The 27611-nt window shown below is 38.1% G+C and overlaps 1 protein-coding gene across 2 annotated transcripts in view; it reads right to left on the bottom strand.

Moving 5' to 3' along the window:
- Window positions 1-3974: 3974 nt before the first annotated feature.
- The window catches only part of GCFC2 (GC-rich sequence DNA-binding factor 2), a 37886-nt gene continuing 14249 nt past the window's right edge, over window positions 3975-27611 (bottom strand). For both annotated transcript variants that reach the window (XM_039532106.1, XM_039532107.1), the window contains 12 exons: window positions 26468-26654; window positions 23876-23999; window positions 23068-23149; window positions 21499-21611; window positions 19701-19900; window positions 17501-17651; window positions 12650-12771; window positions 11059-11135; window positions 10116-10182; window positions 7318-7464; window positions 5028-5152; window positions 3975-4128 (listed from right to left, as the gene is read on the bottom strand). In XM_039532106.1, coding sequence (XP_039388040.1) covers window positions 4014-4128; window positions 5028-5152; window positions 7318-7464; window positions 10116-10182; window positions 11059-11135; window positions 12650-12771; window positions 17501-17651; window positions 19701-19900; window positions 21499-21611; window positions 23068-23149; window positions 23876-23999; window positions 26468-26654 — 1510 coding nt within the window. In that variant the 3' untranslated portion in view covers window positions 3975-4013. The remainder of the gene's footprint in view (window positions 4129-5027; window positions 5153-7317; window positions 7465-10115; window positions 10183-11058; window positions 11136-12649; window positions 12772-17500; window positions 17652-19700; window positions 19901-21498; window positions 21612-23067; window positions 23150-23875; window positions 24000-26467; window positions 26655-27611) is intronic.

The following is a 27611-nucleotide window of genomic DNA, read 5'->3' as shown; positions in this document are numbered from 1 at the left end:
ATTTCCCCATGCTAATTTTTCCCCTACTGTTACTCACACCACCTTGTCAACTGTTTGAAATGCACCATCCTGATGATCACTACAAAAGTTTTTTTTCTCCTGCTGATAATTGATTAGTCTCGTTAGAGTTGGTTTGGCAACATCCATTTTTTTCATGTTCTCTGTATGTATGTGCATATGTATATCTTCCTACTATATTTTCCACTGCATGCATCTGATGAAGTGGTCTTTAGCCCACAAAAGCTTATGCCCAAATAAATTTGTTAGTCTCTAATGTGCCACAAGTACTCCTGTTCTTTTTGCTGATACAGACTAACATGGCTACCACTCTGAAACCTGTTAGCTTGTTAAGTTAGATATTAGCTTTCATTTTATCCTGTTATTTTCTCTGTAACCAATTCTGACTTTTATGCCTCATTACTGGTGATCACTTAATCTCTGTAGTTAAACTTGTTATTGTTTTATCTAAACCAGTGCGGGTTTGGATTGAAATGTTTGGGAACCTCCACTTGAGATAACAGTCTGTGCATATCATTTTTCATTGATGAAATGACAGACTTTCTATGAGCTTGTATTGTCCAGGAGGTGCTGGCAGTACAAGATGCACATTTCTGGAGAAAGGTCTGGGACTGGGAATATGTTGGTGTCGCCCTGTATGTAATTCATGAGTGGCTCGCCAGAGCATTCACATAATATAGCTGGGAATGTCACAATGGGATTTTGCATGCTAGAGGCTGTATGTGAACTGGCCAGGAGCGGTTGTTCCCACAACAAACCAGTATAAAAGGCATCCCAGGCTGGAATATTGAGGGGACACAGCTGTTCAGCAGTCCTGTACCCTGGGGAATGTCACAACGTGGCATTAATACAATATACATTATATATGGGTGTTTTGAAGTTACATCAACATATTATGCTCTTCTGCCAATTCTGTTCACCCATGTCAAGTATCCCACAACACTTTGCAAAGCTGATATAAGCTTTAGCGTTAGAAAATAGGAAGCCTGACAAAGCCAGGATACATGAATGGTATGTCCTAGCACAGATTTGGATGTATCATTACGCCCAACTGGTTTGGAATGTAGTGTCCAAAACAGAGGTAAGGAAGGTACAGAACAAAACAAGGAGCTGTTACTTACTGGTGGATTATAATAATAATTGGTTTGGATTTTAGTGACATGAGTTTTGTAACTTGTAAAAAAGTCAGTTAAATATTGCTAGCTGAAATGTGCATCTTTGCAACATACCTTCCATGTAAAAACCATGCTGAGAGATAAGAAGGGCATGCATTGCCTCCTTTTCATATTGTACTGCTTTGTCTTTGGACAATAAATTTAGCAATGGTTGTTATTGGGTCTCAAATCATTTTTAAGAACAAACAATGAATGTAATCAAACAACTAGCTATACCTTTTAGTTAATACCACAGAGGGAGAAGAGGTGTAGTTAAAGCTGCTGGTAGAAAGGATAAGACCACAAAAATGCCTAGGTTACCTTTAAAAAAAAAAAAAAAAAACAACGAGGATGGAATGGCGTTTTAAACTTTTAACAGCAGCTATTTTACCCTTCCCCCATTGCAACCTGTAGGATAGGCCTGAGTTTATATCAGGCTTTCTGTACACTGGGAAACTGACAATTCTGAAAGTGCCACATGGCTGGCCAAAACCAGAGGGAAATGTAGGCATCTGTTAAGTGGTTGAAAGCTTTGGTTTTGGTACAAAATACACAAAGTAGAAACTTAATATTTTCAGGTTTGCAAAAAATCTTATACTTTTTTCAAAGGCCATTTTAGTAAGTACACATTAGCCTGTGGGCTCCCACAGCACTCTACAAAATACGCGCACATACACTTGTCACTTCAACTACGCTTCAGGAGGAGCAGTGTTTTGGTGAAACAGTGCAGCTGTTTAACAGCTCTGTTATTACAGGACAACTTACACAGCCAACTGAAACTTCAGGGAAAACTGAAGCATGCAGAATTCAGTTACACAAATTGGAATTCATCTTGGCCATCATCATGAGTAAGTACCCCTTACTCTTGCCATACATCTGCTGGGCTCTTTAGCCCCCGATGGCCACCATCTTTTATATCATCCAAAATAGCACCTCCAACACCATCCAGAAACAAAGTCAATAATGACATAGAAGGAATGTTACGTGTAGTGCAATAGCATCTACATTATCAGGGGTCCATTGTGCTGGGTGCTGTACAAACAAACAGGTCAACACTGCTCATTCCCTAAGAACTCAGTCTAATTTGAGACAACATACCAACAAATATGGAGGGAAGGCAGGGAGGACAAATCACATGCTTATATGGATTAGCTATTGCCTAATTTCATAGTTCCTGCTGGTAAAAATCTTAATTTAAAAAAAAAAAAGTTATCAATTGCTGCACAATCTTGCCATCATTAGTAAGTTGATTTATTATAGTAATCACAGCAAAAAGATGGTCTTGAAACAGTGTGCTGCTTTGTAGAATCCTGCACATTCTAGAACTATGCTGCTTAAATCATGTTAGTATGGTAAATACAGTGAACACCCAGAATTGGAGTTATTACTTGTTTAAATAAATATGAAAAAATGCAAGACTAACAATTTTATTTTACAAAGTAAGACCATTTGTACAAGAGTTAAACAATCAAGATAAAAAATAGCATCTAGTTATTTACAATTGATATTAATTTATTTTACAAAAATAAAAAATACCCAGTTTTAAAAAAATGTTTAAAGCATGTCCACAGGGAAAAAAATCTATAAAAAAACCCCACAAATATTATATGTTAAATACCATTTGGGGAAATACAGATACAAATGACGCTGCATCAGAACTTGTGCCACGCTCTGGATTTCTAGAATCAAATCTTTTTCAATTCCATGGCAGAATGACTCGTTACATACATTCAAAATTCTCACTTTAAACCATACATAGAATATTTTAAAATAGATTGTATGATAGATGAGACTGTACACATCAGGGAGGAGCAAAAACAGCAATCAGCAAGACTCTTGGACACCAGTGAGATTTCTGAAAACAATGTGAAAAACTCACATTGAAATAATTTCTGAAGTCGCTACAATAAATGACTCGTGTCTCACTGCCAACAACTGAAGTGTATATGATCATTAAAAAGAAACTTTGATGAAAAATAAGACCAGAGGTGAGCCCAGGCCCACAAACACTTGAGCACAATCCACATTAGCATCTGAATTATAAAAGACAACATACAGTGGATGCCATCCTTACACTGTGATATTACAAGTGTTGTATTTGCACACTAGGTATAATATAGATAGAAAGCTAGGGAGCAGGCACCTATTTCAACTGTCCCTGTTAATCTTTTGCTATTACTCAGTTGAAACCCTGCAGGACTTGTACTGACTAACTCTCCCAGGGATCTCCATGAAGATGGTCACTGGGATCTCACCAGAGAAGGGACCTAGTATTCTCCGAGAGAGAGAGAACACAATACTAGGCTCACAGTTCAATACTGGAAATTCTACACAAGGCTGTTTACTTACAGTATACTGATTCTGAGACACATTTTTCAGATCCTTTCACTATCCTTTAAGTAACACCTATAAGAGGAATAAGCATTATCAACCCTATGGTAGAAACTAAAAAACACTGCTCCACTTTGAATTAAATCCAACAAAAGCAAGGTCATTCAGGAATTAAGATTACCATTTCATCTTCAACTAACTTGATGACAACCAGTGCAACATGGATTGGACCAGATTTTGCATTCCTGGTGCACAAAGTACACTCACTACCCTCTGTGGGAATTTTGGGTGCACAAGAAATGCAAAACTATAAGCCTATTACTTGCAGGGCCTTTAAATACCTAGGCTCAACAAGGCCTTATAAAGTCAAAGGGCAGCCCTAACTCATCAGTTGCATTGTTCTAGCAAAACCTTTAACAGTATTTTAGCTTGATCTTTATCTTGCTTTAGATCAAACCCAAAATGGCTACAGCATTTTAAACTTTATATTTTAGTCCTTTTGCTGGAATTCTACTTGCTGACAATAGATTTCAGGTGTTCCAATTTATATTCCTCAATGAAGTCCTCTGCAACATGCAAAGCATTGACTTTCACCAACAGAAGAATCAGGTCTCTTGTTTCATCACTAAAATAATAATAAAAAAAATTTACAACATTCAAGTATCTGACCGCCATATAATTTGAGTGTATTGATTTTTAAAAGCAGATAAGAAACTACACTGGAAATTAATGAAAATGATCCTGAGCTATGGTGATCGGTTATGTTGCCTACATAAAATTCCAGTGTCCAAAGGCTAGGCAGGAAAAGCTAGCATAAATCTGTATCTTCCATTTCTATTAGATCATGTTTTATAAATTTAAAACTAATCTAATTAGGTGTTCCATATTTTAATAACTGCATTCCTTATAAAAGCAAGCACTAATAAGAGAGCTCAGAGTGTGCAAGGTACAGAGAATCACAGCAGATATCCAATGCCTCCTTTAGAAACAACATTATAGGACTGGTATCAGGAGGGGTAGCCATGTTAGTCTGGGTCTGTAAAAGCAGCAAAGAGTCCTGTGGCAGCTTATAGACTAACGAAGTGGATCCGACAAAGTGGGTATTCGCCCATGAAAGCTCATGCTCCAATACGTCTGTTAGCCTATAAGGTGTCACAGGACTCTTTGCTTCTATTATAGGACTATTTCCTCAATTCTCTAGAAATACACAGACCAGTGTTATAAGAATGATGTAATGTAGGACTTTACATGTCTGTGCACTGTTATCAGTAAGTCAATCACATAACCCTTTTCCATTATTCTTGTGTGTCCATTACAAGATTTTTTAATTTGCTTTTGATTTCAATCCTTCCATACCTCTCAAATGGATAAGCATTATTATGAAAAGATCAAAATATATACCACTACAAGGCCCCTTTTAAAAAGTGTATCATGTAAACATACAGACACAAAAAAAGTTAACAAAAAATTAGAGACACACAGTACATGTAGAAATAATGAATTCCAAAAAGCCAGACAGATTACCTGCAGTTATTCTTGTACAGCGTATGTGCACTTTGCAATAAATGTTGGCTAAAGTTCGTCAACTGAGGAAGAGTTGATCTGCTGTTAAGCTCTTTGAACCATCTTTCTGGGAGACATGCAACTACCTGTTCAATCAAAACATATTTGGAAAAGATCAGACAATCCTTAAATGCATTAACTCACACTCTGGTTTAAACTCACGCTTCTTATTTCTCCTTTAATTGGCTCCATTGTTGTAATTAATAAAAAGCTTTGTCAGATGTAGAGCCAGATATCACTTCAATGGAGTATGTTATTCTTGGCATACTCAACAGCTTCAAGAATTTATAGTCTGATGTTTGTTCTAAAGGTTTTTATGGTTCTGTGTACAGAACATCAACAATTATATACAAGCAGCAAAGAGTCCTGTGGCACCTTATAGACTAACAGACGTATTGGCGCATGAGCTTTCGTGGGTGAATACCCACTTCATCAGATGAATGTGAAGTGGGTATTCACCCACAAAAGCGCATGCTCCAATATGTCTGTTAGTCTATAAGGTGCCACAGGACTCTTTGCTGCTTTTACAGATCCAGACTAACACGGCTACCCCTCTGATAATTATAAGCAAATGACTGAGAGAACTTATCACAAACCTTTCTACACCTTCCATTTTGTTTCTGATGCTTGTTGCATGCATATATTAAAAAGACTGCCTAAAGACAACAATTTTATCTATGTTAGTATATAGGTATGTTTGTTAGTCTGGGATAGAATTTTGGGTTTGACTTTTTGATACTCTTATACTAATATGTGATGTTGCTTCTGCCTAGTCGGATGTTAGTACAATGGGAACAGATAAAAGCAGTTAAAGTATTACTCAGAGCACACTAAGATTGCCTCAACCCCTGTCCAAGGCAAAATCAAGCAACCAGTCGGGAGGGGCAAAAGAGTTTGGGGGTGGGGAAGGTATAAAACACTAAAAGACTAAAGAAATGCCCATCCCTGACCAGAGCACAACCTCACTCCTTACCCCTCCCATAGGATACAAAAAAGGTGAGACAAAGACCCCAGACGCAAAATGGAACATGACCCTAAGTTGTAAGGGGTGGAACCGTGAGCATGCACTGCAGGTATAATTATGCCTCCTGAGGAGGGGGGACTAAACACTGCGGCATCAGAGTTATGGAACATGTTTGCTGGAAACTAACCCCAATGAACATTGCATTGTCTACACTCCGGACTTCTGCTTTCTGTCTGCGTGACAAGAACCAGGGGAGAGGGTGAAGGGAAAGCCCTCTAACAATCTAGCAGGCATAATACACTATTAGTTATTGCCCATTTGAACTGCTAACCTTTAGAGCACATTAGCATACATCAGCTTTGGGCAAAAACATTTGCTTGCATTAATCCCTCAGGTCAAGAAGTTAGAATCTGCCCAATTCTAAAGAATCCACCACTTTCTTCATTCTCAGTGCCAAGAGGTTCATTGATAAATCATTTTGTGGCTAGATATATACAACTCCAGCCATTGAACTTACATTAACAACCAGCATTATGAAAATACTTATTCTGGAGCCAAGGGATTAAATCATTAATTGCCAGTAACCTTTTTAGAAATTGTTTCTTTTACCATCTACTGTTTGTAACACTTGGAAGCAAAAAACCCAGGATTTCTATCCTCTCAATGGTGTAAAGATTTACTTTGGACTCAAACATTGGCATTTTTTGGATTTTTAACAAACCTAATGTGGCTTTTGTTTGGCCAAATCTCTCTGTGCATTAGCATAATCTATTGCACCAAGAAAGCATACAACTTTGTGAGTAGTGGGCCTGAACCAGACTTGAAGGAATTCAGCAGAGATCTTTCCATTTCTTCAATGGGCTTTGAAACATTACTAGCATGCTGTTGGTTAAATGGCTAATTATAGCTGGTGATCTAGGCAAGCATGAACAGCTCACACTTTTTATTTTATTTTGAATGGATATATTTTTCAAAAAGATACTTAGAGTGAGATCTTGGCTCCAATGAAATCAATGGTTAAACTCCCACTGATTTCAACAGGGCCAGGATTTCACCGTTAGGATCCAAAAAAGGTATTTTCCATCGGACTGTAATAGCTTCCAAGTGTCCAAACTTTGGGCCTGAATATTTTGACTGTGCCTTTCTAAAACCACCAAGAGTTTACAAAGTTACCTTAAAAGCTACAGATACTGAATGTTTGTTACTTATTTTATCTTCAGACACTGATCTCTTTATCATGAAAACTCTTTCTTCAATATAAGCCTTTTTCCTGTATGTAATTTTTACCTTGTTGCACTTTTCCACATTATCTGGTCCAGGTGGTGCATTAAGAAGTATCAGAAGGAGATATCGATTCAGCAGCTTGCCTAGTCCTAACTCATGTAGTGTATCTTCTAGTATGATCCCATCCCAAAGAAGAATATTAGACAGCAGCTGAAATGATAAAGAAGCTTAGAGTGAGCACACTTGGTGATAGGAGGTAAACTGAAGTATAAAACCAGAATGTAATACTTTGGTTACATGTTCTCATGGGACCGCATGCAGGCCCAAATTCCCACTTAGAATTTCCCTCAACTCAATCTTTTTAGATAAAAAATACATTGATGTGTTTATTTGAACAGGAGATCATTGGACTGAACACTCGTATCAGAATGTGCGCTTGGGGTATGGAGCCCCAGAAGTGCAATGCACTCAGCAGAGGGCAAGGACCTGGAAACTTACATGGGGCACAGCCCAAAGGCCACCATATCTTGTTGACCCTCTCAAGTGGACTTTTGAAGCAAGTGATGGAAAGAGGAAATATGCAGGGCAAGAATGGTTGGCCAAGGTCTGGGGTGAGATGGGGAGGATATGACATTTGTGTAAATGGATGGATAAGTACATTCAAATGACAGCACATTTATAACCATTATTTCACAACCAATTATCTTTCAAGAGCACACCTTCCTGAAACTAAAACAGGAGTCATACAAAGAGTGGAAACTAGGTCAAACTACAAAAGGATGAATATTAAAAAACAACACAAGCAAGTAGACAGGCTAAGGCACAAAATGAGATTAAACTAGGTAGGGACATAAAGGGTAACAAAAAATATTTTACAAATACATTAGAAGCAAGAGGAATAGCAAGGACAGGATAGGCCCATTACTCAATGAGGAGAGAATGATAAATGCAGAAAATGCAGCAACGGCCAAAAGTATTAAATGCCTTTTTGTTTAAGTTTTCACCAGAAAGGTTAGCAGTGATCAGACAACTAAAATTGTGATCATCAGTGTAAATGGGGTAGAATCTGAGGCTAAAACACGGAAAAAACAAGTTAAGATTTACTTAGACAAGTTAGATGTCTTCAAGTCAGCAAGGCCTGACAAAATACATCCTAGAATACTTAAGGATTGGGCTGAGGAAGTCTCTGAGCCATTAGTGATTATCTCTGGGAACTCACGGAGGATGGGAGAGATCCCAGACAACTGGGAAAGGGTAAATATAGTACCTATCTATAACAAGGGGAATGAGAACAACCCAGGAAATTATAGACCAGTCAGCTTAACTTTGATTATTTGCTCCATTATCTTTCCAGATACCAAACACTTTGTAAGCACCTAGAAGGTGATAAGTAACAGTCAACATGGATTTGTTGAGGACAAACCATGTCATGCCAACCTGTTGTTGTTCTTCAACAGGGTAACAAGCCTTGTGGCTACGAGGAAGCAGTAGATGTGATAGAGCTCCAGTTTAGTAAGGCTTTTGATACTCTCTCACATGACCTTCTCATAAACAAAATAGGGAAATACAGTCCAGATGAACTTACTATAAAGGTGCATGCACAACTGGTTAGAAAAACTGTACTCAGAGTAGTTATAAATAGTTCATAGTCAAACTAGAAGGGCATATTGAGTGTGGTCTTGCAGGGATCTGTCCTGGGTCTGGTTCTATTCAATATCTTCATACATGATTTGGAAAATGACAGTGTGACGTTTATAAAGTTTGCAGACAATACCAAGATGGGAGGGGTTGCAAGTGTTTAGGAGGACAGGATTAGAATTAAAAATCATGGAATCATAGAAGATTAGGGTTGGAAGAGACCTCAGGAGGTCATCTAGTCCAACCCCCTGGTCAAAGCAGGACCAACGCCAATGATTTTGACAAACTGGAGAAACGGTCTGAAATAAATAGGATGAAATTCAATAAGCACAAATGCAAAGTACTCCATTTAAGAAGGAATAATCTATTGCACAAATACAAAATGGGAAATGACTGCCTAGGAAAAGGATTTAGGGGCTATAGTGGATCACAAACAAAACATGACTCAACAATGAAATACTGCTGCAAAAAAAGCAAACATCATTCTGGGACTTATTAGCAGGAGTACTGAAACCAAGACATGAGAAGTAATTCTACTGTACTCGGCACAGATAAAGCCTCAACTAGAGTACTGTGTCCAGTTCTGGACACCACACTTTGGGAAAGATGTGGATGAACTGGAGAAAGTCCAGAAGAGAGCAACAAAAATGACGGAAGGTCTAGAAAATATGACCCAGGAGGAAATGGAAAAAAAATGAGTTTGTTTAGTCTGGAGAAGAGAAGACCAAGGGGGGACATGTTAACTGTCTTCAAGTACATAAAAAGATGTTATAAAGAGAAGGGTGGTAAATTGTTCTCCTTAACCACGGAGGACAGAACCAGAAGTAATGGACTTAAATCGCAGCAAGGAAGATTTAGGTTAGACATTAGGAAAAACTTCCTAAGTGCAAGCATAGTTACGGAAACAAGTTACCTTGTGGCACCTCTGTCACTGGAGTTTTTTTAAGAACAGGTTAGATAAACACCTGCCAGGGATGGTCTACTCTAGAAATAGTACTTAATCCTGTCTCAGGGCAGGGAACTGGACAAGATGATTTATAAAGTCCCTTCCAGTCCTACATTTCTATTATTTCTCATTTAAGACTACATATATCCTTCCCAGTACAATGCACTATCCCCAGGATATCAAACTTCCCTGAATATGTATTTCTTGGTTGAGATCAAGCATGAAATATTTTAGCCCAAATGATTTGTCAGGGAGAAATTAGGTACATCTTGCTTACCTTTACAGCTGACCAAAACTGTCTTTCTTGAAATTTTGATTGTGGCGATATTCTGTCTTCCACAGCGCTGGTCATGGAAAGTATAACAGAAAATTGGTAAAACAACATTTTTGTGGTTTTTGTTTAGAAAAAATATCCAGCCAATTGACCTCTTCTGTATAATGATGGATATTAATGTCAGTTCTCAATAGAGGGCCACAACAGAAAATAGGTCTCAGCTCCGTTACATAACTTTACATTTGGAATCCATCACTAGTCTCTTGATAATCCCTACTAAAAGTAGCAATTGGAAACACTTAACCACATTTGGTATCAGACTGACAGAGCACTGTACAAAGTCAGACAGTAGAGGGAAGATACTCTGCAAACTTCCTATATCAGCTTTAGCAATGCATTTTCCCCAACATTACCCTAGTTTCCAATTCTGTCTCCCCTTAAAAAGAGGGATTCCCATTAATTCAAAATTGTGAAATATACAGAATATAGTAATACATAAATCCAATAAAGCAAACCAGATTAAAGCAAATTCAAAAAACAGCTAGGTATTTTTCTTCACAGTGAAAAGACCAAAGGGAAACCGTAACAATTCACGAATGTGAGGAGGAGATGAATCAAAGGGGAAATACAGGCCAGCTGGGCCAAAGCATCCTTTTAACAATCACCAATTAATACATAGGGCCAGACTGAGGAGGTCTTACATTGTGGAACACTTACTCACAGGATTAGTCCCACTAATTACAATTCCTCTAACAAACAGGACTGCTTCTGTGAGTTACTACTCACAAGCTTGAGTAAGGGCTTCCCAACCTGACTCAATGACATTGGAAATTGTAGCTTTTTCAGGAAGTTTTCTATTCCATTAGTTTCCAATTCATGTTGACCGTATATTAAACTGGCACCTCACTTCTAATGAAGTGTTGGTATTGTACAGAATTAGCCTTACCTTTTAGGATACAGAGGAATAAAGACATCTTCCTCTATCGACTTCTTCATTCTTGAAACAATTGAGTTGACCAGATCCTATTAAAAAAATTGCAGATTTATCATTGACATACCAATGCCTCCCCACAAAAACATTTAAATGATACCTAATATATTGTAAGATATAATTTTAAAGACAGCATTTCCCTTTAGATGAATGTGATACTTTTATTATAGACTAAAACAGTTGCCACCTGTTTTATATATTTTTTCTTAGCTATAGTTATCAGCTGGTTGTAATTTTAACTAACCCTACCACATTCTTTAACCATTTGTCATTGTGGTGTGGTGTGGTGTGCAAGATAATTTAATTTTCCCCAAATTATGCCATTTGCTGCATGTTATTTTACTAGCAAAATGATTATACACAGTCTATAAGTAGAAGCAGAAGGCAGGGGTAAATCACTCCATAACTACCCTAGTCTGTAAACTTCCCATGATGCTTTGGTATTGGCCACTGTCAGAGATAGATAATGGGCAAGATGGACTATGGTCTGACCCAGTGTGGCCATTCTTATGTTCTTAAAACTACAAAATGAAACTGGTGGTTAAACAATAGATTAATCACATAGAAGAACTGAAAAATTCTACATAACTAATTGTGTCATAAGCAATACCACAGATAGACCTTTGGAGAGAAAAAAGTAACAGCTTTACACAGTGTCTCTACACTTTTATCAAATTAAACTGTGGGCAATTTTTAGTTTTATTTTTTCGGACTTTAGCCAAGACATCAAAAATATGCTGAAAAGGTACTACTGTATTTGATTTCCCCGGAGTCAAAGCAGTGATCTGGCTGACAGGTACACACATGGGTTTTCATATTCAAGATCTGATTTTCTACTCAATTTCACCAATTTTATGATGGTGAAATTCCTTGGATTTACATAGGAATGAAACTAGCATACTGGGGTAGAGAATCATGAACTCAGCGTGCACAATTATAAAATGCTTAACATTGTAGAGATTTTTTTCACTGGTGGAATGATTATCCATTTTTTTTTATAAATTAAAATCCTTCTAGGAAGGAAGCCACTTAGCGAAGTTTAAACAGGCCTGCACTTTTTAAAAAGCTTATTTTTAGCTCTAGTGTAGTTATAAACCAGTGAAAAAAGATTTGAGCTCTGAAGCATCCTTAAGATTTTAAACAGTTAAAAGTTGTGTATTTGAGTCTTTAAAAAAAAAAAAGAAAACAAATGCAGTTATACATTCTTGAAGATTCATCTTCACAGAGGAGCAAAAAGATTACTATTAGCAAGAGGCTCATCACAATTGTAGTCATAATTTTTCTAGTAGCAAGAGCCAATTTCTGCCCAAAGATGTACACATCTCCCACAGACTAAAAGGGAGCTGCATCTGCACATCTGAGAGCAGAACAATTTTAGCTTTAAATTTTTGCTTATTACAGGTGACTTGCAAAGGTTAATCAAATACCAGCAACTTTAGAATTATATGATGAATCCATACAGCAAGGGTAGGAAGAACATATAATTATCAATGACTTTAAAATATACCATTTTCTTCTGGTCTCTTAACAGCACAGTGGTTTTTACCTCTTTTGCTTTACTGGATTCATTTTTGGAAAGGGAATGTTCTTCAAAGATATTTTTGCAGAGTTGAACTAAACTGACTGTTTGTGAAGTTGATAAAGGATCCCACACATGCTCTACAAAGCCTGAAAAAACATTAATTATTTCAGAAATGATGTACAAGTAGTTGCTTGCTTGTTTTAAAATGTCACTCTAAAACAGGAGATAAACTTAATTTGCATACAAGTGTTCACCACGCAAAAGGTAACAATGTTACTTCATTCTTCATCTTTACAGTAAGCATAAGCAGATTTTTTTCATTAGATGCTCTCATGCTTTGTGATATATAAGCAAACCCAATCTTTCTACCTGTCTAATGCCACATTTTTTCCTCCTTTATAGTCTGTTTCCATGACAGCAACATCTTTCTAATGGTTTTCTTATATATCATCATCTGTTGTCCTCCTCTTTTCTGTCTTCCAACAGGTGGTATCTAATCAAAGGCTTATCTAGGAATACATTTTTTTTGCTATCCATACAACACACCCAAACCAGCTTTCTTTCTCAAATCATTGTCTCTAAAGTCTGCTGAGCAGTCTTCTGTAATACATTAGCGTCGGTTAGTTTATCCCAGTGGGTCTCAAACTTTTGTATTGTGACCCCTTTCACACAGCACGCCTCTAAGTGGGATCTCCCCTTCTAAATTAAAAACTTTTTTTTTATATTTAACACCATTATAAATGCTGGAGGTGAAGTGTGGAGGCTGACAGCTTGTGACCCCCACATAATAATCTTGTGACCCCCAGTCATGACTCCCAGTTTGAGAGCCCCTGGTTTATCTCATCGGCGGACACTAAGTATTCTTTGCAAGCATCTCTGACAGAATGCATTAAGTTTCCTGTTATTGGTTTCTAGCATTTGTCAAGTTTCAGAAGCATATAATGATGTGGATATCACAATAGCATTGTATAACTTTATCTTGGTTCTTGTGTGAATCTCCTTATTTTTCCAGATATTTGCCAGTCTTGAAAAGGTTCTACTTGCCTTCCCAATTCTTGCTTCCACCTCCTTACAGAGGTAGACATCAGCAATCATCGTGCATCCAAGATATGCAAACTAGTTATCCATGTTGTATCTTCACTATTGATCACATATGCATTATCATTGCTTTCAATTATCATGACATTCACGTTCTTTTGGCAGATTCTTAATTCTACTTAATCCTCACATTGGACATTGGTTGTGATCTTTATCAGAGCACCATCATCTGTGTCCAACAGAACAATGTCATCTGCACAGTCGAAATCTTGAAGTTTTCCTTTACTTCATAGAATTCCTATATCTTCCTTTGATGTTGCTTTTCGCATCAAGTAATCTATCACGATGCAGAGGAGGAGAGGTGATAAAATGCATCCCTACTACACTCCAGTGATGATGATAAACCAGTTGATCTTTCCACTTTGTCCTTACACAGCATTTTGAACTGTCATACAGCATCTTATCCAGTGACACTACTTTTCTAGGAAGCTCATATTGCCACAAGATCTTCCATAGCAACTCTGTATGAATGCAGTCAAAAGCAATGGTGAAATCTATAAAGTCCAAGGCTAATCTTCTCTGGCAAGCAAGCCCTCTCTCATTCAATCATCTCAGGGCAATGATGTGATCTATACATGACCCTTTTGGTCTAAAACCTGCTTGCTCAATACACAGTTTTTCCCATCTATGGCTAGTTTGATTCTGCTCTATAGTACATTGCAGAACACTTTTCCACATACTGAAAGTAGCATTATTCCTTGCTAACTGTCACACACCGCCTGGTTTCCTCTCTTTGGTAATTTGCAGATCACACCTTTTTCCCAAACTATATTACAAAGTTTATGTATTTCATGAACTACACCTCCTCCCCAGCTTTAAGCATTTCAGCAGTGATTTTATCTTGACCAGGCACATTCACATTTTTTAGCTGCTTAATTGCCTCTTCTATTTCTACTTCTAAAATTTCTAGCAATGAGATATTTAATTCTTCACCTTCGATTAGAATTGTTGGCTGTGGTTAGTTGAGTACTTCCTTAAAAATGTTCTCACCATCGTTCTGCTTCCATTGTTAATCTTCCATCTTTCACATTTACAATACCACTGTGACTCTGGAACCATGATAACTGCATATACACATGGACCAGTTTCTCGGTTTTGTCTCTCACTGAGGCACTTTCAGCTTCTCTTAACTTTTTTGTCAAGCCATTCTCTCTTACCCTTTCATCACAACTTCTTTACTTATCTTTCTCTACATATTCCCATTGCAGTGTGCATTGTTTTTCACGTGCCACCTGTACTTGCCTCTTTTTCAAAGCTTTTATTTTTTCAATCAATTTCCATGTGCCTGAATGTATCCACTCTTCTTTCCTTGATCTTCTTGGTGCAAATGAAGTTGTGGAAGCTTCCTGACAGACATTCCTAAAGTGAGCTCATTGTTACTCTATATCATCATTCATTACCCACAGCTCTTGGAATCTGCTTGAGAGCTAGATTTTAAAATCCCTCCTGATTCCCAGGTCAGACAGTTTCTTCACACTGAAGTCCATCTCTCTTTTCTTATTAGCTTGTCTTTTTAGCTTTATTCTAACTGTTTCAATTACAAGATAGTGGTCATTTCCTACATCAGTACTTGTAAGAGATTATATATCCAGCACTTATCTTCTCCACCATCTGCTGATGGCAATGTGATCCAATTGTTTCTTGATAATTCCATCATTTGACTTCCATATTAGTTTGTTTCCTAGATGAGGGAAAAGTGTCCCTCTAATGTACAGGTTATACATACTATACAGCTTAGTAAATCACCACTGTCCGCTCACCCCTCACTTCTGTATTTACTCATGCAATGCTCATATCTGAGGTTGTTGAGTTCGTGTCATCCATAACCAGAATGACATCGTAAGTGTGGATTTGGTTTAATACATCCTTCAACTTACTATGCAATGCATCTTTTACTTGTTCATCTTGTTCATTGGTAGGTGCATAACATGGGATGATAGTTACTTTAGCATGATTTGTAACCAAACATGCTCTTATAATTTGTAAGTTAACTCATCCCCATTCCTGTAGAGCTTCTGTTGCTTTTCTGTAGAGGAATACTCCAACTCCCTCTATAAGAGTATCATTTTGCCTTCCTGAATAGGGTGCTGTGATACCATCTGAATGGAGTCTTCCACCTCCAGTCCATCTCATTTCACTCATTCCAAGAACACTAATCTTGAATTGGGTCATTTCTCCAACTACTTCACTCAGTCACCCACATGGTTCTCAGATTCTAGCACCCGATGCTAGTTTTAGAACATAAGAATGGCCATACTGGGTGAGGTCGATGGTCCATCTAACCCAGTATCCTGTCTTCCAACAGCAGCCAATGGCAGGCGCTGTGAGGATCTCTGGTTTCAGGCAATGAATTCCCTCCTGGGTTTGATCCAACCCCTTCATACCTCCATTCAAGCTTATCTGTTGCAGACTCTGATTTCAAGAGGCTAATTGAGACAGAGAGGCTGGCCAATTGAGACTTTTTTTTTTAATCAAGATTGTTTCCATAACTGGGACTTAAAAAAATAAATACAAGGACAGAAAGTTGGTCTGACTCACAACCATACATCCATGGCTCCTCATTCAATATATATTTGGAGCAACCTAAATTATGCCTGACATTCTCTCATCCGCCACATGAGGGATGCACTGTGTAGCTTAGGATGCCCCAGACAGCAGAAATGTCCTTAGTAGTAATTCATTCCTTATGTAGACTAATAAGTACATACAAACCTTTTTATACCCATACACATAATGGAGCTACTTGTCTGAAGAATCGATATATTCAATTAATATAAAGTACATTTGGCAAGTGAGTTCTGCTAATTTTGCATATACTTATACATTAATAGGTCTACTTCAAAAATGTACATTTATTTCCCCGTATGGTTCTGACACACAAATACTTTCTACTCAGTTATGTACATGGTACCTAGATGCTATGATGAGGGGCCATGAAAGCATATAGACAAACCAAGAATATATTGTGAAATCAATGTCATTTATGATTAATTCAAGAGGTGATCTGCAATAATAAACAACTTTCTACTGACTTTAGGAGTCGAATTTAAATAATTGAGAATATCTTATTTACATAGACCATTACCAAATATTATGTAAAAAATATGAAGGGTCTCAAGAACTAACTACTTAATTTAGAACAGGAAAATATTTGATATAGCACTTCATTTTAACTTAGCTACATAGACATTGGACAAGGAAGGCAGTGAGAATAAAACATACAAAAATGGTTCTAGAAAGCAGTCATATCTGCTTAGATTGATTAGGCTCCCTATCTGATATCAAACTGCCTGCTTTTATGAACAGTGTAACACAACATCCTTGGGTGAGTCACTGATGGCAGGAAGGGACATCCAAATCTTAAAGCATAAGCCTTTACCTTCCTGAACTAAGAGACCCAAGTTGGTTAGCCAAAACTTCAGTAGGCTCATCAACCTCTATCTGTGGCCCAGTCACCACCAGAAAGTGACAGAGTGCCACACTAAATGTGTGTGAGTTACAATAGCTATGATGTTTGTTTTCATATGGAAAACTTTTTCCTTTCCACTCTTCTCCAAGAAATCTACTGTTTGAATGACAACCTCCCTTCTTACAATGTGCTTGATGCAACAGTCCCTTGGCTTCATCCTGAAGAGCTATATAACAGCTTATATGCTGCAACAAGGAATCTAGCTTTACCATTATTAGTAACTAAATAATATTGGTTAAATTGAGCAAGAAAGCTCAAATTTTAATTGCCTACCTATAGTTAACACTATTGAGGCAGTCTTAACATACCTGTAATTTTAGGAAGAATAGTTTTCTCAATGATTGTAGGTAAAATTGTTTGATCAGGGTCATCATTTCTCTTGGATTGTGGCATATTTTTGGCATCGCTAAATTCTTCTATAGCTCTGAACCAGGGCATCTCATTCAGATCTATGAAATTCTGCTTAAGAAAAACAATCAGTGAGAAACATCAGGCCTCTGAGGACTCACATAGGACATTTTTGTCAAAGTATTTTTGCCAATAGATTTCCCAATGACAATTCTCTCCCAGGACAAGAAGGGCAAAATACAAAAATTGATCTTTCACTTGATAAAGGAAAGCCAAGAACTACCTGAACTGAGTAAGACCAAAAAGATGTTGGCTGCAAAGGCAGAATGTGCAATGGCTAATCAAGAAGATTAGGAAGAAAATTAGGATTAAAACATTGAAATCTTTGTTTTATCTTTGTCTGATCATCTTAGTCTGGCTTCCTGTATACCAGGGGGCACAGAAACTTTTCCAAAAATAAATTCACAGAGCATATCTTTTAGGAAAACAACCAATCTCCATTTTAAAATGGCCAGTGATAGGGAATCCCACTACCCTTGGTAAATTGTTCCAATGGTTAATTACTTTCACTGTGAAAAATTACCTCATTTGAATTGTCTAGCTTCAACTTCTAGCCATTGGATTGTGTTATAAATTTCTCTGCTAGATTGAAGAGCTCATTATCAAATATATCTTTTGCATGTAGGTCCTTACAGACTAATCAACTCACCCCTTAACCTTTTCTTTGTTAAGCTAAATAAATTGGCACCTTATAGACTAACAGACGTTTTGGAGCATGAGCTTTCGTGGGTGAATACCCACTTCGTCGGATGCATCCGACGAAGTGGGTATTCACCCACGAAAGCTCATGCTCCAAAACGTCTGTTAGTCTATAAGGTGCCACAGGATTCTTTGCTGCTTTTACAGATCCAGACTAACACGGCTACCCCTCTGATACTAAATAAATTGAGATCCTTGAGCCTATCACTATAAGGCATGTCTTGAACCCTCTCCAGTTTATCAACATCCTTCCTGAATTGTGGGTACCAGAACTGGATACAATATTCCAGCAACGGCTGCACCAGTACCAAATACAGAGGTGAAATAACCACTCTGCTCCCACTCAAGATTCCCTTTGATACACTTAATGGTTGCATTAGCCCTTTTGGCCACAGCATTGCACTGGGTGCTCATGGTCAGCTGATTATCCACTATGACCCCCAAATCTTTTCAGAGTGTCTGCTTCCCATGACAGAGTCCCCCATCCTATAAGTATTATTTTATTTTTATTTCCAGGTTATTGATACAAATGTCAAATACTGTAGGGCCAAGAAGTGATCCCTACTGCACCCCACTAAAAACACACCTGCTTGATGATTTCCCATTTGCAATTACATTTTAAGATCTATTAGTTTTTAATCAATGTAATGTGTGTAATCTTATTTTTTTGAATGCAAAACAAGAACAGCATAAAATTATCACATGGTACCAAGTCAAACAAACACTTTACAGAAGTCCAAGTATGTTACAACAACATTATTACCTTTATCAAATCTGTGATCTCACTTTAAAAAAAAAATCAAGTTAGTTTGATAGGATAAAATGGGTCTCAAGGAGTTTTATGGGAGTTAGGTCTTTTTTGAAAATCCCTGCCAGACTTTTCAAATATGAGGGTAACACAATACATCTTTACTGATTTTTTAACGTACCCATTTTAAGGCATCTGGGGGCATGACAGGAGAAAGCATTACAGTACCATTCCACACCTTTAGCTCTATTTTATTATAATATATACCAAAATGATTCACACTCAAACCATATTTGACCTAACTCTTGCACTGTTCATTGACACCTGTAAACTCATGCTCTGGCAGACCCCCTCAGAGACACAAAATTCCAGTTGGAAACCCTTCACCATAAACACTCAGATTCCAGTTCCCACATACAAGTCAGTTGAACTGCCATTAGATGCACTGCATGCCATAGATAACAGCCACTGAAAGTGATGCCTAGGGATAAAGGCAGGTACCTAAGGTAGCGAGGCCCCATATAACATAGGGCTTTACAGATTAGAACTAACCCTGAATTGCACACAGAAGCAGATGGAATGCTAGCGCAGTATGTGTATAATAAAGTACAGTGTGCCAATTGATAAGTGAAAAAATTTACTAGGGAACATACCTCAAGAGGATTCCAGCCTATTAACTGAATTCTGATTAATGGGCTTAAGAGTTTAGGCAGGCATAAACTAATGTAAGCATCATAATAAGTGTCAGGAAACTTCTGTCTCCATTGCTGAAATTTCAACAGGATATTCCTGATGTTGCAAAAATCTGCATGCACATCTTCATAGATTTTCTTACTCTCCTGTAAGATATCATCTGTGGATAAAATACATTTGTATATAGAGAAATATTACAAAAAATATACATGGATGCACAAACTAAAACAGTATATGCATAGACAGCACACATGGAGGATGTACTCATGTGATAAACTGCTTTTTTCCATGAACCTTTGACACTTCCTCTTCTCTGTCTCTGCTAGAATTTATTCTACTATTCCAACTCCCTGAGACACTTCTAACACAGGGGTGGGCAAACTACGGCCTGGGGGCCACATCTGGCCCTTCAGATTTTTTAATCTGGCCCTAGAGTTCCCGCCAGAGAGCGGGATGTGGGGCTTTACCCGCTCCAGCACTCCAACTAGGGGCTTGCCCTGCTCCGTGCTTGTAGTGGCTCTGCACAGCTCCCGGAAGCAGCAGCATGTCCCCACTCCTGCTCCTATGTGTAGGGACAGCCAGGGGGCACAACATGCTGCCCCCAGCCCAAGCTCCACCCTCGCAGTTCCCATTGGAACCGCGGCCAATGGGAGCGTAGGAGCTGGAGGGGGGACATGCTGCTCCTTCTGGAAGCTGCTTGAGGTAAGTGCCGCCTGCACCCCTGACCTCCTCCTGTGCCCCAACCCCCTGACCCAGCCCTGATCCCCCTCCCAGCTCTGGTCCCAGCCCGGAACACCTTCCTGGACCCCCAACCCCTCATCTCCAGCCCCACCCCAGAGCCCGCACCCCCAGCCGGAGCCCTCACCCTCCAGCTCCCCAACCCCCAATTTTGGTGAGCATTCATGGCCTGCCATACAATTTCCATACCCAGATGTGGCCCTCGGGCCAAAAAGTTTGCCCACCCCTTTTCTAAACAGTTGATCTTTATTTTTAAAATTCTCTCCCCCAAAAGATATGAACCTCCCCCACCACTCAAAAAAAAAAAATTATATTGGCACAAAATTCAGGACAGACAAGGTTCAGTCTTAAACTAGCAGCAGATGTAAATGATCAATATCTTGCAAGCTCTATACCAAAAATCAGTGGAGAGAGAGATCCACAGCTATTCAATGCAGGATTTGCTTCTAACCTTAGAAGGAATCAAAATTTCAGACTTTAAAACCACAATGTGATTATCCATTGGAAACACTATTTTTAAAGCTCTGTAAGTTAGTTGTATTTTTCCTCTCACTCTAAAGCCTGTGCATCTGTACTCAAGGTGATTAGAGAAGCCTACTTTTAAACAGAGAAAAAAAAACCCAAACAAAATAGTCTCCACAGAGCTGAAAAAAAAAAATCTTTAAAAATAAGTGGCATACAAAATACATGGTAGTGTGGCATCAGATTTTGTCAGAATTCTTTTGGGATAACATGTATAATTCACTTATGGCTTCACTGTATGCAAGTAATGTGGCCATCCCAAACTCATACTGGCAAAACCAATATACCCCAACACACCACTGTACGTTCTCCATATTCCCACCAATAAAAAAAAATTATTAATTTAAGAATCAAAATTGCTCCAGTGTATTTCCTCACTGTAAGTGCATGACTCAGTTTTCAATTTATGTATACTAATTTAAAGACCTTTTTCAAAAGCAACTTATCTTGATCTTAGAAATATGTAAGGACTTTGTTCATTACAAGGCAGTTACTGACCTTTGTTTTTCTGGAAATCAGTCTTCTCTGCTGCAGACAGTTCATCATCACTGGACATGCCCTCATGGTGATCAGATTTCCCCAAACTCTCTCTTGCTTGCCTTCTGCACGTCCTATATTTTGTAATGAACTCACATTAGAGACCCTTCAGCATATCTATATCTAAGAGAGAACACTTTTATGAAGGCAGATTATTTTACAATAAAAGTGAAGAGAGAAAAAAAGAGTATGCAAAAGGAAATATAATCAGCACTGACCAACAGAGCAAAAATGGATATTTTGTAATAAAGTAGAGCTAAAAAGAAGTGGAAAACTTGTATGAAATGGTTTTGAAAACTGGGATTAAAAATATCAGGACACTTATCACTGGGGATGTGTGTGCCCAGTAAGATCTTCTAATCTTTCCTCCATTAGCTTCTGCCCCCACTTCACTCCCAGCTTTCCCAACATCTCCCACCCCACCCTCAATATTGAACTTCAAGTTTAGTTATCTCTGTGCTGGACCATGTTACAGTATTTCTTCTACTTGAGAGCTCTGGTGCATAATGGGGTCTGATACCATAAATCACAGAGCCCATAAGATTTAGAATTGGAACACCCAAGACTTCATTGCACAACAGATCACATAAAAATTCAGAGAGTAGTTGAGTTCCAATTCAACTATAAACACAGAAAGGGGTCACATCAGGCTGCAGAGTCCAGAACCCATATATCTGATTCTGGAAAATGCTCAGTTGTTTACATGAAAATAAATCTTTTACAGCAATGTAATACTTTTACTTACTTAACTGTGATATTTAGTACAGTAAGCAGCTTAATTTAGGTATTTTTCATCTATTTTAATTCCAAAGACAAGGCCTCTTCAATGTGCACTAGACTCAAGTCATTACCTTATTTTATTGCACTTCAGTAAAACACAAGTTTCTTTTGCTCATTTTACATGCTTTCAAATACTTGCTAATAAATTATTGTTTTTTAAACAGAAAGGTCCTCTACAATGATAGTAGTCTAGGACAGAACATTAGATCAAGAACATTTCTTAAGAGCTGAGAGGAAAAGCTACTGACTGAACAAGATGATTTAACAGGTCATTTTCATCTCCACTTTGTGTGATTCTATGATCCTCAACCTATTGGTATCATGGTACTTTTTGACAGCATTTTCATTGCCCGCACAATGATCTAAAGTTTGTTTCTACACAAGTTCACAATACTGATATTGAATAGTAGCTTTTCCCATCATCTCATAAGAAATTCTCTTAATACCAATGCATTAGGTTCTCTGGTGAGAACAAAACCATTGATGCGCAGATCCCAAGCAACATGAGTGTGAAGATCATTAAGAAGTAACATGTGAAAGTGTACTCCAAATAGTACCATTCTAAGTTTTGGAAGGCAAACTAGTTAGTATTCCTTTTGGAAATAAATTAGACAGAATCCAAAAAAAAATGTTAAATAAAAGCTTCACTGTTAGAAATCCTGCATATTTACATTCACCACTGCATGAAAGAGAGAAAGTTACTCTAACAATGTGTGATCAAAGTTACATGAATTTACGTTTTACAATTACCGTCGAGCCTCACTCTTTTCCAGGAGCTGCTTTGTTTTTTCATCATCTTCCAAGCTGTCATCAGCTGACTTCCCATTCTTTCCTATGAATAGAAACAGTTGTATAACAACAACAACATCAGCTGCTTTGAAATTTCCATTTTCTTGAATACAAAATATTTTTGTCCATACTCATTTTTTCCCCCTCTACAGTTTATTATTTTAGAAATGGCATGAACAAACTTTATCAGTAACCTCTGCAATGTTAAAGCAGAATAATATTACACCTGTATAGAATGTGTAACAATCTGATATGCCAGTTTCTTGATATAACAGCATGAGGTCAGAGTATGAGTGATGAAGTTATTGCTTTTTGGTATCTGTTGGAGATGGCAGTGAATGTCTTATGGAACACGCTACTGACAGTGCTGAAGGTGACAATGAATGCTAGAGACTTCTCTCAGTTTGTAAGTCAAAACTGAAACTAGGCAACAATTTTATTCCAGTTCAAGAAGTTATTCTAACCTTAAGTATTATGAATTACTACTATCTGGTTTGGAACCTAGATCTAGTGATAAAGAACAGCACCAGACTAGTCCTCCACTAGTGCTGTTACTGTTGAGTGCTTACTGTGTCTGTGTCCACCAATATCAATTGTTCCTGGTCTGATCTTTTATGCTAACAGAGAATAGCTTGATTGGGCTGGAAAGCATCTTATACTTGGGATATTCACTTGTATCTTGATCTGTACACACACCCCTCCTCTCAACTTCTGTTGAAGTACAAAAGCTTCAGTTGCTGAAAATTTATTTTAAAAAAGTCATACTAACTTGATAGCAGCTGAACATAAGCAGATTCATTTTTCAGATCCTCTTGCCTACGTTTCAAGAGTGTTATAGCTTGATGTTGAAGTAGCATCTGCATAGCTGACTCCAGTTCGTTAATATGAAGTAGCTGAAATATATTCAATAGATATTACATTTTACGTTAACTGCTAGAATTAAAAAGAAAAGCTGAAAGCAAAAACGTGCAAAAGCAAAAGTAATTTCCCCAATTATTTTTATGTATAACAATGATGAAAAACTGGAAAAAAAATAATGTATATAGTTAGAGTAATAAGTTCCCGTTCCTTTTGATTAGACCAGTGGTCCCCAACCTTTTTGGCTGGCAGGTGCCAGCCGAAGGACCACTGCGGCGGTGGAGCACCCGCCGAAATGCCACCTAATTTCGGCGGCATTTCGGTGGCGATGCCTCTCGATGACGTCGCTTGCCATCGACAAGCGATGTCATCGAGAGGCATCCCCGCCGAAATTCGAGGGCGACGCCTCTCGATGACGTCACTTGTCGACGGCAAGCGGCGTCATCGAGAGGCGTCGCTGCCTAAATTCGGGAAAGGCGTCACTGCGGCATTTCAGCGGGTGCTCTCCCGGAGGCCAGGACGCAGGCGCATTAAGATGCGCCCGCGGGCACCGCATTGGGGACCCCTGGATTAGACCTTTCAGGCTCAGTTCATTGTAAGTGGAGAAGTATCATCTATTGAGATGTGTGAAGGAATAAACAGAATACGTAGAATGGTAGGTAATGTGTTCAGTTTGCAAGTAAAAATATGCTTTTTTCTAACTGCTACCCCTACAAGCTCTATAGGGTCTCTGGGAATCAAGCTGCTGTCTTCCATGCTTTTCACACATCATCACCAGTAATAAAACTTCAGCAGGCCAAAATTTCACCCTCAGTTATACCTATATTACACCTCACTCTCTTCAAATTAGGCTATCAGACACCTTTGCAATCTCAATGCCTTCAGCAGGCTTTCATGGGAGTAACTGCTTGAACTTAGGAAGCAATTTTGTTCATGATGCACAAGATGGAATATATACCAAATCAACCTTAGCTATGTTGGGCTTTGCAGGGATAGGAGGAATAAAAGCAGTAAAATCTTATTTTTGTCATTTAAGTAAATATGACTTGACTTAGAACATCCATCCACAAGGAACTAAGGTGCAGTACGGTTCCATTAACAGTCACTTTTCAGGGTAAAAATTAAACGGAACATAGATACTCCTACCTGAATTACCCCTACTAGAGACCTTGAAATCCACTGGCTTTCACAAATCCATCCAACCATGTTGAAAAAAGTGTGGCTCACTGGTTCATTTCAGATGAGCTTTACAGGCCCAAGTTACACTCTGAGCTAATTAAAAATCATCAGTAGTCTAAACTAACTCAGCTGTTCCAGTACTAGGAAGATAGAGAACTGTCCTATCAAGAAAAATTAGAGAACTCTCTCATCCAAAAGGTTTCAGCAAGACTGTTGTTGGAGCATTTAATTAACATGGCCTCACATTCCTTTTACAGTTTACTTAATCCTTTAAAATAAAGTTGTGAAATGGACAAATAATTTTTTTTGACATTTAAGATTTTGGAATGAATACCTTGCTCATTTTAAAGAGCAACCAGCAGTTATTCTCCCTCTTTCTGATATTTAAATAGAGGTTTCAAAGGTAACACCCAAGCTCTAAATACAGTAATGCAGACCACATAGCAGTATCCACCCAGAACATAATGGCAGTGTATTCTTTACCTCACCCAGATTGTAAGACGCTTTGCTTGCCCTCCCCCTTCTTTTAAATGCACATGGTGGTTATGATGGGAAGGCTACAGCAAATAGGTGTGCTTCAGCTAGTTAGATATAGCACAGACAGGTGGTGTAAAAGAATCCCCCCTCCCCCCAGTTCTGCTAATCCATCTCAATCTAAAAACTTGAAATCCTCACCCCGTCCATTCTATAATATTAACTACATTCATATGGAACTTTTGAGATGCACACAACTGAGGATTTAGATGAGACCTTCAATTTAATTTTCAATTTTTACCTAAGATAGCATCATTTATAACTCTAATGTGTGTGTCCACATATCCTTATTCTAGTCTAATATTTTTATTTTGAAAAAAATCTGGTTGTTGGCAGAGCAATACAATATCTAAAATTATACTCAAGTCATCTGTCAAATACCAAAGCTGCCCAATATAGTGATGACACAGGAAGAGAATATTTAAAAGGGATTTTAAAAAAAAAAAATGTAGTTTTTAGAGTGTTATGTTAACAGCAAATTCCCTCTGACAATACTTGGATTTTACAATCACCAGAGTAGTTTTACTATCCCCCCACAAAGACGACAAATTGAAAAGAAGAAAATTAAGTATTTCTTTAGTCTTGTTAAACAATCTTAAGCATTACATAAAAGATAGCCTTCTGACAGAAATGCTTTTAAATTTATGGTGTGCCTTTAATATTGTTTCCCCATACTTGGTGGCAACAAAATGTTAACTTCGAGAGGAAGGTGACTATTCTATTGGCTGAATATCACCAACCTCATCTCATCCCTTAAAAATAAAAATAATAAAAAAAAAAAAGTTGGTACCTTTTCATTCAAACAGTCTATAAGGTTTTCCATGTAAGTTTTCATAGACCGGTAGAATTTGTAATTCAGAGCTGCATTTGAAGACCTCTCTAACTCATGGATGGTACTCTTTGAGCTTTCAATGTCCTGTGTATATTTTTCATGCTCCCTCTGGTGAGCACGATGAAGGTCCTGTAATGATGTTATTCTGAAAAAACCCAAACATTTGCAAACAACTTAACAAAAACTGCTTGCAAACAAGTTAAGCCACCTTAAGTTTTTCTCAATCATTTTGTGATATTGCCTCTGTATAAATCCATGGTATGCCCACATCTTAAATACTGTATGCAGATGTGGTTGCCCCATCTCAAAGAGAGATATATTGGAATTGGAAAAGGTTCAGAAAAAGGGCAACAAAAACGATTAGGGGTAGGAAACGGTTGCCATATGAGGAGAGATTAATAAAACTGGCACTTTTAAGCTTTGAAAAAAGACGACTAAGGGGAGACATGATTGAGGTCTGTAAAATCATGACTGGTGTGGAGAAAGTATATAAGGAAGTGTTATTTACTCCTTCTCATAACACAAGAACTAGGGGTCACCCAAATGAAATTAATAGGCAGCAGGTTTAAAAACAAACAAAAGAAGTATTTCTTCACACAATGCACAGTCAACCGGTGGAACTCCCTGCTAGAGGATGTTATGAAAGCCAAGACTATAACAGGGTTCAAAAAAGAACTAGATAAGTTCATGGAGGATAGGTCCATCAGTGACTAATAGCCAGGATGAGCAGGGATGGTGTCCCCAGCCTCTGTTTGCTAGAAGCTGGGAATGGTCAATGGGATGGATCACTTGATGATTACCTGTTCTGTTCATTCTCTCTGGGGCACCTGGCATTGACCACTGTCGGAAGACAGGATACTGGGCTAGACAGATCTTTGGTCTGACCCATGTTCTTATGTAGCAAGCCTTAGTTCTAGGTTAGTAATAAAATAGTACTTACTTCCATTAGCCCCACTCAATTTAAAAGTCTACTAAAAATTAATCATGCCAGTATTTGTGGGGTGTGGACTGGCCTTTCCACTGTTCTCTAATCTCAGCTTTCATTTACATGGGTGGTAGCTTAGATGCCAATGATGATACTTGAACATCAACACTGTTGACT

This window comes from Mauremys reevesii, linkage group 3, assembly GCF_016161935.1.
Source record: "Mauremys reevesii isolate NIE-2019 linkage group 3, ASM1616193v1, whole genome shotgun sequence".
NCBI classification, from domain to species: domain Eukaryota; kingdom Metazoa; phylum Chordata; order Testudines; family Geoemydidae; genus Mauremys; species Mauremys reevesii.
Note: the sequence above shows the minus strand (reverse complement) of the source record. Positions and strands in the feature narration are given on the sequence as shown.